Below are 19,173 nucleotides of genomic sequence, written 5' to 3'. Positions count from 1 at the left end.
GGGGGGGGGGGGGGGTGTAATTGTGGTTGGTATTGGATACTTAGATGTTTAGTAATGGCAAACAGGGTGGGACCTTTATCGTGTATTGCCTGTTGGACGGCTAGGCTATGCTAGCTTTGACGGTGGTGCAGATATTGCAGTCGGATGCACGGCGATGTACTGGCTGAAGGATGCCATCTCGATGTGTTTTGGAGCAGCTTGCTTCCATTTCTATTTCTCTACCGCGGCTTGGCATCGTTTTTATGGCGTGGGCTTTGGTCTTCTTCCATTTTCAACTAATCTCGCTTTGCTGCCACGCATTGAAAATATGAAGATACCTGATTCTGAAGGTTCAATTATTTGTCGGGTGGAAGTGGAACCTACGAAGTAATCTGGGTTAATGTGGAAGAAGCCATAAATCACCTCCTACTGATGACCGGTCAGTTCACTGACGAACGTGGAAGCCCGTTATTGGCTATGGTGCAGGTGGCGCTCGATTCGACACTGCCGGCCCGTGTTTCGTATCGATCCCCAACTTCCATGAGTGAACTGAGCGGTGATCGTTAACTAGTGATTGGTAAATACATCGAAACCTTTGTTCCCATGGCAACTGTTTTTGGTCATGCTAATAGCTGACGCTTTATTTTCTGCTTGTTTCCTCTCCTGGTTTTGTTTGATGGTGAAGTATAATAAAATTCAACTCCCGTGTGTAGTTTGCTCTGGCTTAAGAAAATACAGATCATGTTTTTTCCATTTTTCCGGGTAAATTAACACCATAACGTTTAAGGTGGAAGGACACAACGGAGCAGACCTAGCCTAGCTGGGCCTGTGAAGTGGTCCAATGTTGTCTCAAAGGAGTATCCTATTTTATCTCAAAGTGGGAGATAGAGAGCCATAGGCGAAAGATTGGTGTTGGACCTTTCCATCATTCTGCATGATGTATTGAGATTTTACCCTAGTAGGAATGTGAATGAAAAAACACTTTAAAAAGACCACAGTGACCCACTGCAGAAGAGGAAAAACAATGAAACCTACAGGTAGGTATTCAGGATGAGTTTGATGCCCCCTCTAGTTTAGCGTTGATCCGGAGATGTCCTATGTTGTACTGACGGCCCATGATTGCATAAAACTCGTGGCCGTGGTACCCAGGGCAGCCGCACAATGCTGCGAGCCCATGCAACCATTGGGGTCCATGCAATCATACATGGACGGCCGGCGTTCGCCTGGAATGTTCCAGTTCAATCTGGAGAATCCTGACACTAAGCCAAAAGAACATCAGGATGGCACGAGCAGGGTGCGGATGAGAAAAAGGTTAAAATATGCATAATCTTGCTGGCAGCTCATCACCCGCATCCGATTATCTAGAGTTCAGAAAGGCGATCCATTTCCGTTATTTAAACTCTCAACTACTCTTAATGGCAAATTCCAGTGCTAAAACTAAATTGAGAACCTACCGTCACAATGATGTAACTGCTAAAATATTTATATGCCTTTTATTTGATCATTGTAGAATTAATAGGAAGGACCATCATAAGCATTTACAATTTCACAAACCTGAGGGGGTGAGTTAAAAAGACAAAAACCCCTTCGGCTCTTTTCCATTAGATTGTGCAGCCTGTTATGATCTAGGCATCCCCCGGCGGGCGTGCACAGGAAAGCAGTCGAGCCTCCAGTCACTGATCTTGGAGCTGCAGGGCTGTAACATAGCTTCATCTACCATGAAATGCTGATCTAGAAGATTTCCTTCTCCAACATTATTCTGCATATGGCAATAGTTAAGGAAAATTAATCAGTTTGTGTTACTTCATTCCACACAAGGATCTAGTTGAAGCGGCACTAGGGATCAATTTCCCTTGACAAAGATGAAAAACATGCGGTTAGTTTCTTCTCTTTTTTTTTTCTTTTTTTTTTTTGATACAAAAAAAACATGTATTTAGTTGCTTCAGCTATCAAGTGGAAAAATTAAGCTTTCCGACCTCACAACCAGGACAAATTGCCTTACCCCGCATGGTGGATGTCAGACTATGTGCTTGTGTGCATATAGAAGTGATCTATTATTGAAAGCCCGTGCATTTATAGGAAGAACATGAGAAGGGGTAATTGGGCTTCAATTCCAGGATACATTCACTTCTCCATGTATCTGTGATACTGGCTCCAAGATCTGTTAGAAACCAGTAATCAGCGTCCATCTGCAAGGACAAGCATATCATAATCAGCAACCTGTTGGCATCTCTGGCCCTAGTTTGTAGCCTATGAATACTTACATCATTATCTGATGGGACAATCTTCAAAATGCCAGCCATGCATTCTTGTGAGGTGATTGAAGCAGAAGAGTTATTTTGAGTGACTTGGTCTGGTCCTCTCTCAGACGTTCCACCTGCATTTTGGTCTACCGGGGGAAAAGACATCTCATTCTTGCAGCTGCTCTCAGCACACAAATCCATTGCAGCTGACTGTTGGTTCTCATTTGAAGCCTCATAAATCTCTCCATGATTGCTGTTAACAAGATGACAGCCTATTTCAAATTCATTTTTCAAAAATAAAAAAAAGAAAGAAAGTCCAAGAGACCCAGCAATTTTAGTACTTCCTTCAGAAATTACCTGATCAAGTACGTATCAATGGGACCCATTGAGCTTCTGAAAAGTATTTGGTATCGTCTTTGTGGAAAATCAAGACCCTATTCAGAAAAATAATGTCATGCAAACCTACCAAACTATAAAATGTCACCTTCCAATATGTCTTGCTCACCTCATCAGGATTTGGGACTTCGATACTAGTTCCATGAGGTGCTCTTATTGCAATGAGAGTAGAATCCTGTCGTGATGGACAACAGTTCAAAACATTGGGATACAGGTTAAGATCATGGCAAGAAATATAACTAAAGCTACAGGGGTCCAAAAAGCCAAACCTCAAAGCAAGGAAGGTTATTGATATCATCATTGGTGAGATAGAGCCATCTAAACAGATTAATGACCATTAGACTTCAGTTAACAAATAAAAAAACACCATGTAAATTGCAAAGCCAAGAATCATAAACAATTTGAGTTTACTTTTGATTGTTCTCATCTTCTGTCAGAATTCTGAGATTTTCTTCCATCTCCCTGCAAAGCAACAGATTTTGGTTAATACATGGAAAAAGAACAGATTTTGGATCTTGCATCTCTGCTGTTTCACTGGGAACCCACCTAATCATTCCATTCAGCTTGCAATCTTCTGTATACAGAGTTTCAACTTCAGCCTGTGAAAATGTTAGGATGAAAATCAATGATTGCAAATTATTAGTTATTATCAGCAAAATTCGAAAAGAGGAATAGTAAAAATTGTCACAACATTTCATCTGCCTTCTGCTGACAGCCCACTTAACAACCAAACTTGAAAACTGCATTAAGATTATTTCAAGATGGCATTATGAGTCCACAACTAACCATATGTTTTATTTATTTATCAATGGAGGTTTGTATCAGTTGTAGAAATGCATGGCAAAAACAAGATTTCCAGCAAGTCATATAGCTGCTGACAAGCCCATGTGGAGCTGAGGACTAATGGTCAAGTTGGTACAGGTCTGAAACTTTGACCTCCAAAAATGCTGACGTGGTATATAAATAGTAAAGAGCTCATGTATGAGCCAACAGATAATGAGTTGATGACTATGGTAAATTGAGAAGGACATTTACATAATTTTCTAGAAGTTTGTTAGCCTTCAATAAATCATCCATAACTTCCTCATCCATTCTCCATTTTAGGCGATTCCAAATGCTTTGTAAAGCTAACTTGATATAGTAAATCATGTAAGTAGTCCCATCTAAAAATATTAAATATGATGATGTGGTGAAGATTCTTAACGAACTGATGTATGTTGGTCTGTTTTTCTTAATGCAGCTGGAATATGAACTTCAAAATTTGAGCTCATTAAACACCAAAGGTAAGTGTCATCGTGTATTTTTATTTGAGGGAATGCTTATCAATCAGGTGGTCTTCTAGGGTGTTTCCCATTCCATCAGTGGATTGTAACATGAATTTCAAGAAATTGGCATTTCATCTTGTTTAAATGCATCTTTCAGTATAACCATGCTATCCTTTTAAGCTTTGGCAATCATCCATCACATGGGTTACTCTGATGAAACCTCTTTACAAGAATTTGAATCCTTATTTTGGATAACAAGCAGATATAGATACCCTCAATTGCATCAATTCCCCCCAGCTTGAAAGATTCGTCTCCAGATGAATTGACGTAGGATAAGATGTAATAGCATTTGAATTTATTAGCATAGCTCGAGAATTGATGTGTATCCGAATCATAGAAGCTGGTAATCACCGATATGCTCATATTGGCGACGTTATTGTTGCTGTAATCAAAGAAGCAATGCCAAATATGCCTCTAGAATAACTTTCCATATATAGAAATAAATAGACTATAAATGACATTTCTTATGTCAAGGACACCAAGGGGATATTAAATGAATGGAATTGGGATATAGATGGAATATAATGAAAAAAAGCCACTTTGAGAATCCCGATCACGTTCTTCCTTTTGGGAAGGGAGGATTCGGGACAACCATCCAAAATCCAGCACCGACCAGGTGATATGAACATAAAGAGGTCACACACTTCAGTCTCCTGCATATTAGGGTCTTCTTCTTTGAAGTAGAGGTCTTCTTTAGTCAATGTATTTGTCTTCAGGTTACTCATCTTCTTTTTTCACTAATACATAGACAGCTCCAGAGTTCTTGCCTTCGTTCTCAAATCATCTTACTGTAATGATGGAAGGCTTCCTAAAGGTAGGAACTGAAGGTTACTTCTTAACCGGAAGCTTCTTTTCAATAGGTTCAGCTTGCTTCTTGGTAGGAACAAGAAGATCCTTACGAAGATACAAGGTAAGATCTTTCCCATTGATCTTGAAAGTGTATGTAGCAGCCTTTCCTCAATGGGTGATCGCTGTCATGGGTCCAAGCATGGTCAAGTGGAATCTAGCTGGCATTCATAAAAAGAATATCGACCCAAGCCTCATCTATGTAGTTTTTGCCCCATTTAAAAGCAATGAGACACTTTTGGTTCACAAGGATTACAGGATCATTTACCCAGGAGAAATTGCAGGGCCTTGGATGTGACACTATTTGTTTCCCTACAAGCTCCTTGGGGCTACATTCATGTTACTTCTACCATCAATGACAATGAAAACTTTCCTATCATAGCATTCCATATTGTGATGGAAGATATTGTTTTAATGCCGTTCTACATCAACTTCTTTTGGGGCAGCGAGTAGGAGAAGAACCGGCACCTCTATTTCCTTATCAAAGGCTAGTTGATCAGTTGAGAGTATAGGTTCAGCAGATTCTTCAATGGGTTCCTCTTCAAAAAAGTCATTGGGTACCATATAGATAGGCTGCTCCATACTGCAGCAGTTCAGATCACAAGTAGGGCATCTGTTTACAAAGTGGCATTGCTTGTGACATCTAAAACATTGAACTTGACCCATATCCTTCTTGAAAAGTACAATAGAGGTAGGATGACTAGGTGGTTGAGTAATAATGCTAGATCGGCTAGTCAACCCCCCTCCCCCCCGCCAGCTCACCTTTTTCGTCGGTCCATAGGCCATGCTGGTATCTTGCTATATGATGTTCATCATGGTCACCAATTCCACACCTTGCAGTCAATTCATTAAACTGCTCAATGGATTCAGTGACAGCCATAATACCCTTCTTAAGTTGTAGAAGCCTTTCATAAATTTGATTTTGATAGTTACAGGACAGATCCTTCTCTTTCAGCTTCATGCGCATCATCTCCCCAAGTGTTAATTGATTCATCATAGGCATGAGCATGATCTTCGACTGTCTTCCACCAAATTTTGGCTTGAACTTTGAACTTGTTTTTGACAAACTCAACATTTCTTGTCCATTCAGCCTGTACCAATCGAGATAGACTTCAATGGATGTAAATGAAAGCATCCAGGTCAAGTTTGCCTTGAAAGTCAGCTACGTCGAGTTGAAACTCCTATAGACACCTTCGTCGGGGTAACAAACTCTTTGTTGGGCAGCTAGTGGCTGGGGACATTGATTTCATTATATTGTTGAACTGGACCTAGAAATGCATGCCTAGTGGCATCTACTTGTGCCATTATGTTGCGCAAGGTGACCTTACATCATCATATCAACATGGGCATCAAGAGCTGGTGGGTTATTATTGTAGATGCTAGGGTTCTAAGTTGTCATGGTTGGCAAAACATAGCCATTGTGCAACTATACATAAGGTTCTAGATGAAGGGATATCGGGTGGGCATGGGTGAATGCTATTTTTGGACTCTGTGGCCCCAAACCTCAAGCATGTTGAAATCAAGATCGGAAGGTAATGGGTATGCCATCCAAATCCTAATCCTAATTGACTCAGATTAAGCCTCGTATGTGACGATATCAGCATGCCGTCCAAAGGGATATCAGAGGATTAGGATTGGGATTGGGATTGAAAACCTTAAGGGCAATAGTTGTTCTCTCTCTTTTCTTCTCGGACGAAGCAAAAAAGGATCGCCAATCATATAGCAAGGGAAGGTAAAGGAAAGTTGTGGAGGGATATATCGAAGTAATGGAGGAATCAGGGTATTAGATTTGGCTCTGATACCAAAACTAATGAAAGCAAACCTGCATGAGAATATGGAATCAATAGAAGCAAACTTGAAGATGGGATAAATGATAGCCTCCCACTAACTTCTAAAGAGTCTTCATTGTTGCACCCCTAACCTCTTTCAGGAATAGTTGAAGCTTCCAGCCTCACACCAGTCACCTCTCATGGGATTGCAGTCTCATACTATGGAAAGCAAGGAATTGAAGAGGAACTTAAAAAAAAAATAGGTTTTTATATACATACCCTCCTAAATATTAGAATTTGCGTGAATACCTTTTCAAAATTGATATTTGCGTGTATACCCTCGTCAAACACTTGTTTTGTATGTATACCCTTTTTTTCTTTTTTTTGTTTGCGTATGTACTCATGCCATCTAACGTCGTTAAGTAGCGGTTTAAAGTTGAAATGATAAAAATACCATTAATGGATAAACATGCAAAAGAAACGTTTATAAGAGTATACATGCAAATAGCAATTTTGGAGAGTATTCAAACAATTTTATATAATTAGGAGGGTATACACACAAAAAAAATCCTTAAAATTTTGCATAAATATCCTTCTAAATATTGAAATTTGTATGAATGCTCTCCAAATTGATATTTACGTGCATGCCCTCACAAAACACTATTTTTATATGAATACCATTGACATAGCAATTCAGTTAATGTGATTAGCCAAATTTATATTTATTTAAATTAAAAATTAATTAAAATTTTGAAAGTATCTTTTTATTTCTGAAGCAGGTAACAGGTTAACGAATCTCACTGAAACTAATATCTTTACCTCCTTTGAGAAATTTTTCAATCTCTCTCGACCCTCTCTTTCACTTCTTTGTTCGGAATCAAAACGATTCTCTCAAGTCCCTTCTCCATCATAGACACCCTTCATTATATCCTTTTTTACATAAAGATAGGTCCTGCTTTTAGCTTTATGAATTATTTAAAGAAAAGTGTTGTGAGAGATTTGTAGCATTTATTTTTAGTGTATGAGATTTGCGATGTTTATCTTTTAGAGTTGAAAAATTTTTCATGTGTAGACTGGTGGCTGATTTAAAATTACTATGACAAGATGGGCCCCGTACACAACATCTTTTCTTCTTCTAGAAAATTGAAGCTCCAAAAAAGTGGCTTAAGATACACAACGTAAGGGATATCTTTCTACTATATGGCCGCAGAGGTTGTTAATAAGTCTTAAGGGTTCGAAGTCCTTCAATGACTTTGCTTAGGGATGATTGATGATGTTCTTCCACCTATGAGCATAGTAGTAGAAAGGAAGCTTGATCATTGCAATCTATCGTGTGCTTTTAAGAGATTCTAATCATTTTCTATATTCTAATACATGCCCTCATATATGCATCTACAATAATAAATATTATAAGCTATGTTTCGATGAAAAAAGATACAGTGACTCTTATAAATAAAGAAGAATAAAGTAGACTAATCCCAGTGAAAAAACTTTCATAACTCTTTTTGTTACCTAATTATTGAATCAATTTTTTTCTTTAGTAATATTTTACGAAAAATATTGAGGAACAGGCACTAGACAAATCCGAATGTTAAAATAGGTTAAAAAAAAAATTAGATTTTTTTTGCATGTAAACCCTCCTAAATATGTGAAATTGCATGAATACTCTCACAAAGTGTTATTTGTATATATACCCTTATAAATTTTTCTTTTTGCATATCTATGCATTAAGAAAATTTCAGTCATTTTTAATTTTAAACTGCTAATTTCTTAACGGCGTTAGATGGTGTGAGAATATATGCAAAAAAAAATATAGGCTATATATACAAAACAAGTATTCTATAAGGGTATACATGTAAATATCAATTTTGGAAGGGTATTCGTGCAAATTTTAATATTTAGGAGGATATGTATGCAAAAAACCAAAAAAAAATATAGATGCTTCAATGATTTTTAAGAGTACATGGGAGGTATTTACAGGACAGATTCTCTAGAGCCAATAGGCTTTCCTAGTTCCCGCAGGATACAAATTTCCTAAAGAAAATAAAAAATAAATACTAAATAAATGGTAAAAATAGATTCCGAACTCCTACCACACTTCTAGGTCATCTAATATGAGTTTTTAGAAGAAAGAAACATAGAAATTCAGACAGAGATGAAAGAAAAATCATCCTTGAAATTATGGACCATGGAATGAACTTACAAATTTTTTTGGAAGTTTATCAGCAGCAATAAATCATTCATAACTTCCTTATCCGACCTCCATTTTAGGTCATTCCACTTTGGAAAGCTTACTTGATATGGAACATCATAGAAGTAGTCTCACTAAAAATATTAAATATGATGCTGGTGAAGATTCTTATCGGACTGATTTATGCTGGACTGTTTTTCTAAATGCAGCTGGAATATGAACTTCAAAATATAAGCTCACTAAACATCCAAGTTAAATGACATCTTGTCTTCTTATTTGAAGAAACGCTTACCAATCTAGTGGTCTTCCAAAGTATTTCCTATTCCACCAGTAGATTATAACATGAATTTCGAGGAATTGGCATTCCATCTTGTTTAAACGCATCTTTTGATATAACCATGTAATCTTTTAAGCTTTGAAAGTCTTCCATTACATGGGTTCCTCATTACAGGAATTTGAATCCCTATTTTGGACAACTGGCAGATATGGAGACCGTTAGCTGCATCACTAGTGGCTAGCATCCAAAATTGCTCACTGTAGATTTCAAAAAAAACTGAAGCATCTAGATACCTTTAGTCATATCTGATTTGTTTATGGTTTACGCAAAGAAAATTTAGGTATTCTAGGACCACATTTCTATGATTAATCTAATCTTGGGCCAGATATGTGAAACCAAGAACTAGGGATGTAAACCGATGACTTCAGCTGGATCAAGATAGCTTTGTAGCCAGGTTGCATTGGGTTGACACTGAACTATTCCTGATGTAGCCTATTTGAATCCCCTGCTTGAACCAAGCCCGGTATGAAGCTCAATTTACATGGAAAGGATTGATCTATCAAATTCGACAGTGTTAGCAATGTTACTTTGTTGCAATGAAGCCTTTTTAGGTCATCAACGGAATAATTCAAGGCAAGAGAGAACTCTTGACATTCTATGTAAGAAACGCATGCAAAGGTTTCAAAAGACTAGCTTATTTTCTTCCCCTTCTGAAGTGGTTTTCATCCTCCCTTCTCTTTGACTAAGTACTTCGAAGATTAATACTGTATCTCACTAAAGCCTAGGTTGGCTCTCCTATCCACTACCTTAGCTGACCAGCCAGCTCCCTGCTTATCGCTTGCAATAACCTCCTATAACTGAACCTATTTCTAACTTATTGCTTGTTGTAGAGCCCTCAATACCTAGCTACTCATTGTATTCCATGCAGCCCATGCATATCCCTACCATATTGCTCATCATGGCCCCCTCTGGTCCATGCCACTCAAGTTCTTAACACCCAACCCCATGCCTTTCTTCTTTAAGAGGAACATGTGGACTTAAGCGAAAGTTGGACTCAAGCGTAGCTTGAAAATTCAAATTTGGGCACCCAAGTCAGTTTATTTCGACTATGCACAAGACAAGGTCGGTTGGCCCAATTTAAGCCTAGGTATCTAAATCAACCCGTCCTATGAATCAAACCCAGGCCCTCAAGGAAAAGACAAAGCATAGGCTTTCACATAGGGGAAGTTGTGATCCAAGCCAAATTAATAAGCACGTCACCCTTTTCTGTTTGATGCAAAATACATCACTGTTCTATAACTTCTAATTTCTAAACTCAAAGAAGAAAAATGTCCAAGAAGCCATATGGAGAAGGAACAAAGTTCATATTTGTAAAAACAAGCAACCTTATTAAGCCAAGCAGATTCCAGCCATAAATTGCATTATAAAAATCTACTGTTAAGGACATCACAAAAGTTATATCGAATCAGATATAGCCCTTTAGCCCAAAAGATATGCATAATTATTCCTATGATATATCATTAACGTTCATAGGTTGTGCATGCACATGCTGGAACATGCTGTCATGGGTTGGACAGCTTGACATCAAGTAAAAGTTCACAAGCAATACAACATGAAACAATATCATCCTCTATCTCAGAAGAGAAGATAGTTTCAGTAGTCATAGATTCAGACGAATACTTTGTTCCTTATGTTGTTTTACTTCAATGAAAGAATTCTGCATCAAGGAAATATGTAAACTTAGTTAAATAATTGATTCTGCTTTATTAAAACTTATGTCCCTTTTATCCTCCTCTTTCATATTCATATATCATCATGAATCATTTAAAATTGGGCATAAATTTTTTAAAAGATACAAGAATCTGCATTTCATCAAATTATGTCCCTTAAAGTACTTCCTAGATTCTTAGAAGTCATAAGATAAGATATATATTATGAACTGCTTAGACTAGAAGCCAAATTACAATAGCAGTAGATTTTCAACTGAAGATTCGCTCACACATACACACAGTTAATGCTTTATGATTTTGGCTGACAACTTAGTGTTGTCCTACATCAAAATGATTGATATACCATAACCATCAAGCCTTGTCCCAACTATTTAGGATCAATGCATTGTGACTCCTCATTTACCAAACACTCCTATTTAAGGTGACGCCTAACATTATTTGAAGTTTTTCCATATCCTATATCACAACTTCGAGCCTCATTACCTAAGGCCTTGCCCTCTTTATATTTCTTTCAACAAAGATTGAGGCAACCTTCTTGCTGAAGCCCCCTAAGATCGAACTTTAGCCCAAACACGAAGTATAGCTGGACCTAACCTGACTAAGCCTAATTTGGCTAAAAGCTTGGGCCCTAGCCCACAGACCTAGGGGAGAAGGGGGACGAGAGCTATGGGGGTTCAGATCGACAAGATGGGTTGAAGAGCAGCGGACCTTCTTCACTGTCTGCATCTTTGGAAGGGGGAGAGGAGGAGGAGAAGTGGCTTCAGCTTCGGCTGAGAGGAGGCAGCGGCGACAAGGAGGGATTCAAGTAGGTTTTTTTGGAGGGAGGGAGCCTAAGAGAGGCAGAATGAGAGAAAGAGGAGCAAAGAAGCAGAAGAGGGAGAGAAGGGTAAGGGAAGAGGAATGGGCAGGGAGGGGGGGGCGAGAGAGAGAGAGAGAGAGAGAGAGAGAGAGACTGAGAAAATAGGATGGGGGCGAGTGCATGAAGTGGTGGCATGGGAGGTGGGTTGATAAAATATTACAAGGGCTTAGGGTTTTGGGGGCAAGTTTGGGCCTAGGCGTGGTTTGAGTTGGGCTTCAGCCAGGCTCAAGCTGAGCCTACTTTTCATTAGGCTCTATAACCCAAGCCTAAACCCAACTTGGACCCTCTTAGGCCCAAGCCAGAGCTCAACCTGAAGACGGCCCGATCCAACAGGCTAGCCTAGGCCCAATTCTAAACCTAACTACCTTTGTACATAAAACATTTAAACTTAATAATGTCCCCAGATAAATTAAGTACTCTCATCAAGCATAAAGCTCTTTATTCATGTCAATCATTGGGATTTAACGCTTTCCCTTTTTCTATGAGAGCCCAAAGTACATATTGAACATTTTTTTCCCAAAAAAGGTGTCCCATTTCTAAATTGGTCAAATTTTAAAAGTCAAGGTAACCCATAATATGTAAGGTTCCCATGGTATTGCTATTGCATGACCTCCCATATCATTACACTTTCAAAAATAGTTATCTTGAATCCTGAGTAGGTTTTCTCATGAGAACAAACTTCAGAAACTCATGGGTTTATTGGAGAAAATCTAGAGAATAAGCTAGTTTAGCAAGGTATTTTTTCTAAACAGAAGAAGGTGAGATACTTAGCAAAGCTCAATTTGAGCACAAAGAATTAACTCAATCATCCTTATTAGCATCCAAAAATAAAAAGTAAAGCAAACACACATGCCAAAGAAAGCACCATTTCAAAGATATATTATAATGGCACGCACAGATTAACTAAAAGTGCAACTCACTGTATGCCCATTGGAGAAACCACTAAAAGAATTATATTTTTAACATCTGATAGAACAAAATGAATTAGAAATACAGCTAGGAGCTGTCTTTCCAATATTAAGATACACCAAGATAATAGTGTATTATCTCATATTCTTATCTATCACCATACTAGTATGTAAACTGCTGATTAAATATGCTAGAAGTGTGCGCTAAATGCAAATTATTTCAAACTGAAAGCAAGCTAAACGAAACTATCGCCGTGTATTATCTTATCTCTCTCACATATTAGGATGTAAACTGCTGATTAAATATGCTAGAAGTGTGTGTGCTAAATGCAAATCATTTCAAACTGAGAGCAAGCTAAACGAAACTATCGTACTGAAAAATTAGTACCTTGAAAGCAGTAATTTGATCATCCACCTCCTTGGGCCTTGACATATCAATTCCCCTTTTGCAAATGGCTTTTGTTAGTAAATCACTTTAACTAATGAAGGAGGAAAAAGAGAAGGATTAGAGTGAATACTTCCAACGTATCCTATTCTTCAATGTTTTTTCAATCAACCCTACTCCTTCAAGAACATTTGTTATATCATAGATCCTCCTCTTTTGGACCTGGCAAAGCAATTGAAAACAAAATCTAGATAACTTAAGAATAGCTCATTGTCGGCACGAGAAAGTTAAAAATTGAGAAATTTGGACAAGTGCAAGATAGTATATGTGAAGCATCACAAGAGTCATACATCCAAAATTTCTGCTGCTCTGTTCAAATCAAGAGTCCCATCATCGGCTTGCTGAAGCAGATTGATGAATTTCTTTGTCAGCAAACCTGTCAAATCATATTAACCCTTATTAAACATCCAAGAGTGTTTCACAAGAAAGCAATAACAGAAGCATCTCCTACAATCATCTGCATAATTATCTCAATGTAAACTTTACCTAAAGAACTGTCATAGCGGCAGCTGCTAGTGTTTGAGATATTTGAAGGGTTCCCTGCAAAAATGTAGCATCACCAATCATTATCATATTTTATTTTGTAAGCGCTCAAAAATGCCCTTTTTATTTCATCAAGATAGGTAAGCATAGCTGAAGCTAAATGCCATTTCAACCAAATAAGCTCTAAACACAGCACATCATATCTGGAATTAATATGGGATATGGAAGCATGTACTGCAACGACCATAGGTTCCACAGGGATCACCCTCAGCTGCTTGAAGCATCTGCTGCTGCATTGTTTTTTTCTGTTTTGAAGGCTTTGGTCTTCTTGGACGCTTAGCACCTGTTGCTGACTCAGTTGGAAGTATATGAGAGCCAGTTTCCTCCTGCCCTAGTCCAATAGCCCCTTCACCACTTTCAACTTTGTCTATTTCTGTTCCATTTGTTTGTTTTTTCACCTGCAAAGAAAAAAATGGAATACATTCATAACAAATAATTGGTTCTGCATCCCAAAAAAAAGGACACAGAAGTTAGCATTACTTTCAGAAGATCACTGACAAAGGGGAAAAAATACTCTTGCACACTTGTGCATCTCTCTGTGGTTGATACTGTGAGATGACCACTAGTAAATTTTTATTCATTATAGAGGTAAGCAGGAATGCTCACTCAAAGAGCAATATGTCTCAAAAAAACAAGCAGCAATGGATTAAAAACAAAGTTAAGCTAAATAGCCAGAGCACCTGCATGGCCAAAACCATTGAGAGGTAAGCATCCAAACATCTCTATATTAAAAGGTGTGCAAACTTAGAAGCCTCCCATCCAAATTATGACCAATGACAAAATGAATCTGAAAACAAAACATTGTGATATCTCATCTACAACAAAGATAAATTGGTTTTACTAAAAAATGCTCTTAAATCATTGTCTATCTCCAATAGCAAAACACTAATGTTGCTAGATACTTCAGTTTTCAGGATTTCTGGAGTCCCAACAATTCTGAACACTAAAGAAGTGACACGAATGGACAGCACTCCTAGAAATCGTAGAAACAAAAGTCTCCTACTTATGTCGGCACTAATGTTGGCACTTGATATGATTTCTGCAGAATTCTATTGAAAGAGATCATATTTGAACTTATTACATTTGACTGCTCGACTGTCTCAAATGTTGGACAATCAAATGCTGGAAGTGTCAGACCCTTCTAGCAAAAAGTGTTGTATTTTTCTCATACTCATCATTGTGTTACCTACACACTTGGCACAGATGCCAATTGTCGAGGTCTCCAAAGTTTCCAATACTTCAACCTTAAAAACATAACATTTTTACAAAAATTTTATATTCATATTAAACAGTATGTACAACACAGACTAAATTTTTCTTTGACTAGTCAATGGTAATCAATCATTGAGGTTAAATAAGTGTTCAAAGTCAAACAACTTTTAAAATTTAAGAAAACAAAATTTTAGTTGAAGCTTTGACAAATCAAGGTCTATTATTTTTATCTTGTTGCTAAGGACTAATTTGAGACTATTAGGTTTCAAAGAATGCTGTTAAAGGTCTTCAAGTAAGTAACATACATCCCGTCTACCTTTGCTCATGGATTTATTCCTTTAAAACATTAAGTATTCCACTTATCAAATTTGGACTGAATGGTCTCACCTAGATCAATTTCTGTACTATCTTTACGTAAAACATAAAATTTCGAAACACATCTCTAATTCAAAACAAGACTATCGTCTTATAACAATATAATCCAAAACAAACTACCCAACAGGAAAGGACTTCTGAAACATCATTTTTTGGTAGAAAATAGTCAACTCAAAAGCCTTATGATAGACACCATGAGTAACATTGGTGCTCTGAACTTACTGGCAATAAATCATTCAGCCATTTCACATTTGTTCCTCTTTACCAAAGGACCAAATTACGCATTAGATGCACAAAGACATTTTAACCCGTCTCCAGCTTCCCAATTGTCATAATTTATTGAAATATTCCTGTATATCCTGAACAAGAAAATACTAACAGACCCTTATCTCCCATCATGTAATTAGGCACATATCTAAAAAGGTTCTACAATAATTAGTTTCTTAACTCTATTAAGTAATTTCAAAAGGCAGATTTTATATAACTGCCATTGCAACAGCTCATGAATTAGTCAACATAACAGATTAACATGTCCATGTCCAGTCAATTTTTCTTGTCTTACAAAATATCATGGATAAATATAATATTAATTCATAGAATTTATCAACTTTTTACAATCCCCAAGTAAGCAAAAGGAAGTGTCATCAAGGATGTCAAATCACTTGAAATATCTAAATCCTGATCTAGGCACCCATAAGCAACTAATTGAGTCCCACAAAGACAAAAGATAGTCATACTATAACATATATAGGCATCCAAAGTTCATTTATAAACAGAGCATCATTTAGATTGCCATTGGTATAAAGAATAACTAATTGAGTCCCCCAAAGACAAAAGATAGTCATACCATAACATATATAGGCATCCAAAGTTAATTTACAAACAGAGCATTATTTAGATTGCCATTAGTATAAAGAATGAATATATTTTATGGTGTTCTCATTTATGATACTAAAATGAAGGGCCAAGTAACATGAAGGGCTATTGACAGCCATAATTTTGAGCTCGGATTTTTAAGTTTTCTAAATATATCACTTGTGTCGCATTTTCAAGCGCCACAAATCCCTTTTGCATAAACTGATGCAAGCAAGTAATATTCATGCCAATCTTTCAGCATTCAAAAACAGATGATAAATGCTTTAATAAAGGCAGTGTTAAAAGAGTTACTTGGTGGCACCAAGTTAAGCATCACCAAAAGAAAAGGAAAAAAAAACATTTCTGGAACATTATTGCTGACTCTCCACATGAATTATATGCAAGAGCATTTATTAAACATATTTTTATAGTTATTCCAGAATTTCCATGTCAGTGGAAATTGGTGAGCATCTTGGTTTTCGGTTTGGCATACAATATAATGTGAAACTCTAGTTAAGCATATTGCACTGACCTGTCTCCATTTGGCCATTTAGTAAATACACTACAATCTCAACCAAATGTGTAATATCTCTTGAACTAAATATCTTCCATTGCACATACTCGAGTGAAATCAAGATGTGAAGATCGAACTGATGCAATGGATGGTCTTTGATTACAGAAACAGGCATCAAGCAAATAGAAGGCATGCAGCCATGGCAAAATCAGGTTGCTAGCAACCAATTTGGAAAGTCAGCACATACGCTGTTTCAAGTCCACAAATCACATGGAAAAGAATTATAACTAAGAACCCAATGTCATTAGTTTAGACATGTGAAATCAGAAAACCCTATCATATTATGTCACTCGATCTTGTGATTCCCATATAGTGCTTAAAGTTAGTCTTTGTTACACAATAAGTGTATTCACCTTTGCAGATTGTCTCTCCATCAGATATTCTAGCACACCTTCCACACACGAGCATCAAAATTTCAATGAAAGTATATGCTTGGAAAATTCCCAATAGATTGTGAAGGTAAATTTGTATTCCTTTTATCAATAATGCATCAAAGTTTGAGGAAGAGAATTGCTGAAAAAGAGGTCAAGTAATTTCAGTCTACAGTCAATAGTGGATTAAAGTTTCAAAACAACCTCATGGGGGCAACATACACAATCACCAAAGATCACCACCTATCACCTCTGTCTACAATCCACATAACCCTAGCAGCTACACTCTTATAACCTACGACTTTTGCTTGCACAGTATGACATTTGTCTAAGGGTCCAGCACCATAACCTCGTCAATATATTAGTCAAAACTCCTAACCGAAAGCAGCCCAGGATACTCTAATTCATACACATATAAAAAGCATGAAATTTAACATTCTGATGCATTTTGCCACTAGAACTTGAGATGATGTCAACTACAAAACCATAGCATATGTCAAAAATGCGCTCTCCATCGCCCAGAACAAGACTCATATCCCTGACAAGATTTTAGATGAATACCCACAGACAATTTCTATTTTGTTCAAAAGGCCTTCTCTTTTTTTCTTAGACCTCTTATGCTGTACCGCCAGACTCATTAAAGACTTAAAAACTTTCCCACTCTCCACAGGATGATATATAATCTCGGGTCACATAACCAATTCCATAAACTATAAAACTTCATGGCATTTAAGAAAGTAATATATCATCATCGGGCAAACAATTCTAAGAACATCATGCAAGACTGAAAAAAGCAAAGAAAATCAAAATCCATATAAGCGTGAATCGAGATAAAACCGAATAAGATCAAAGGATGAGTAAAAGGGAGAAACATCCAGATGATCATGAAAGACACGAAAAAAAAATACAAGAAAGACATAAAAAAAAAAAATCAAGAACACGACAGCGCCTAAGCAAACAAGTGTAGAGCGAGCACAGCGGCACCCACGTCGGCGATCGGGTCCTTGTCGGCGAGTCCGAGCGATCGGCCGGGAAGAAGGTGGGGATCGAGGCCGGGGGAGGGGGAGGAGGGCCTGGGTGCGGGGGAGAAGGGGAAGTGGCGGTGGGCCGCGGGGCGGAGGATCTGGGGCGCTCGGTGGTGGGGCGACGGCAGCCGGAGCTCGGCCGGCGGGAGGCTGGAGCCCTCGACCCCGGACATGGCAAAGGAGAAGATAGAAGGGAAGAGGGGGCCGGGAGGTAGGGTTTTGAAGGGGGAGAGAGGGAAAAAAAAGAGGGACGGGAAGAGAGAGGGAAAGTTAGACGCGGCGAGATTTTGGTTTTCTTTTTATTTCTTGATGATCGGGGAGCGATGCGCGCTGGATTTTTTGTAGGCAACTCAACCGAGCCGGGGCGGAAAGCGGCGAAGCCAACGCACACGGGTATTGGGTTTTTCTTTCCGGTAATGCTATGGATCCCAAGATATAATAACCCCAAAACAATCTATGCCATGTGGCAGGAATATATTGGTGATCTGTGGTATCAGCACTAATCGTGTCGACACATGCGAGCGATGGAATCATTGGTGCGGGAATTGGGCGAAGAGTATTTTAATCTATTGAGTTGGTATTGTGCACATCACGAAACAGCGGGAAGGGAGGGGAAGGGGGCGATGCGGCGAGTTCGAATCCGCTCGGCCCGCCTTCTGACCGCCTCGAAGGTACAGTGGGGGCTCTGGTGGGTTGCGGTCAAGTGATCCTCGGTGGCAAGTATTTCTTATCGTCCACCATGTATAGAGACAAAAGAAAAAAAGAAATAATAAAAAAGGCTATGGTTTAGACTTTAGAAGTAACGGTCTGCCCGGTAAACACAACGTACTGGAACTCGAACTGGGCACGTGGAGAAGCACAAGGTCGGCTTGGAGTACCAGCGCCAGGACGTGCAATTCACGTGAGCAAAAAAATATCAACGGTTAGGGGATTGAACTTCCCACTTTGCTAAATTAGCACTCAGGTTTATCCTTATTTCGTAGGAGCCCCCCCTGCTTGGCCATCTCATGATGAACTTTGATGATAGTAATACTGGTGATGGAGATAGAGCGGATATAGATTTCGTAATTAGGAGTCATGGCACATAAGTCATTGCTACGGACAGACGATATACAGAAGGACTGACATATATAGAAGTGGAGCTTAGGACAATATGGAAAGACATCTCCGATGTGAGACAAAGGCTAAAGGCGGGCCACATCATTCTTGGGCTACGTGAGGAGGGGCAGAGAGAGGATAGGAGTCCTCTA

The 19,173-nt window shown here is 38.3% G+C and overlaps 1 protein-coding gene across 5 annotated transcripts; it reads right to left on the bottom strand.

Moving 5' to 3' along the window:
- Positions 1–1,446: 1,446 nt before the first annotated feature.
- On the bottom strand, positions 1,447–18,289 carry LOC103719884 (transcription factor E2FB-like). Of its 5 annotated transcripts, none has more exons than XR_003388032.3 (14): positions 17,887–18,289; positions 13,717–13,909; positions 13,455–13,508; positions 13,259–13,344; positions 13,042–13,130; positions 12,912–12,966; positions 3,165–3,217; positions 3,030–3,080; positions 2,888–2,936; positions 2,728–2,793; positions 2,580–2,656; positions 2,244–2,475; positions 1,982–2,168; positions 1,447–1,738 (listed from the first exon to the last, which is right to left on the bottom strand). XR_003388032.3 is itself a non-coding variant. In XM_026809551.3 (14 exons), coding segments are annotated over exons 1-14 (1,314 nt in total). In that variant the 5' UTR covers positions 18,097–18,270; the 3' UTR covers positions 1,447–1,736. The 5 variants fall into 5 exon arrangements, 2 of the variants coding, with proteins under 2 accessions (XP_026665352.3, XP_088575234.1); XM_026809551.3 differs by having other exon boundaries at positions 2,102–2,168; positions 13,687–13,909; positions 17,887–18,270; XM_088719108.1 differs by having other exon boundaries at positions 2,102–2,168; positions 13,696–13,909; positions 17,887–18,233.
- Between the last annotated feature and the right edge of the window lie 884 nt (positions 18,290–19,173).

Source organism: Phoenix dactylifera, chromosome 3, assembly GCF_051530095.1.
Source record: "Phoenix dactylifera cultivar Ajwa chromosome 3, Ajwa_hap1_PhDact_Kaust_v1.1, whole genome shotgun sequence".
NCBI classification, from domain to species: Eukaryota; Viridiplantae; Streptophyta; class Magnoliopsida; order Arecales; family Arecaceae; genus Phoenix; species Phoenix dactylifera.
Note: the sequence above shows the minus strand (reverse complement) of the source record. Positions and strands in the feature narration are given on the sequence as shown.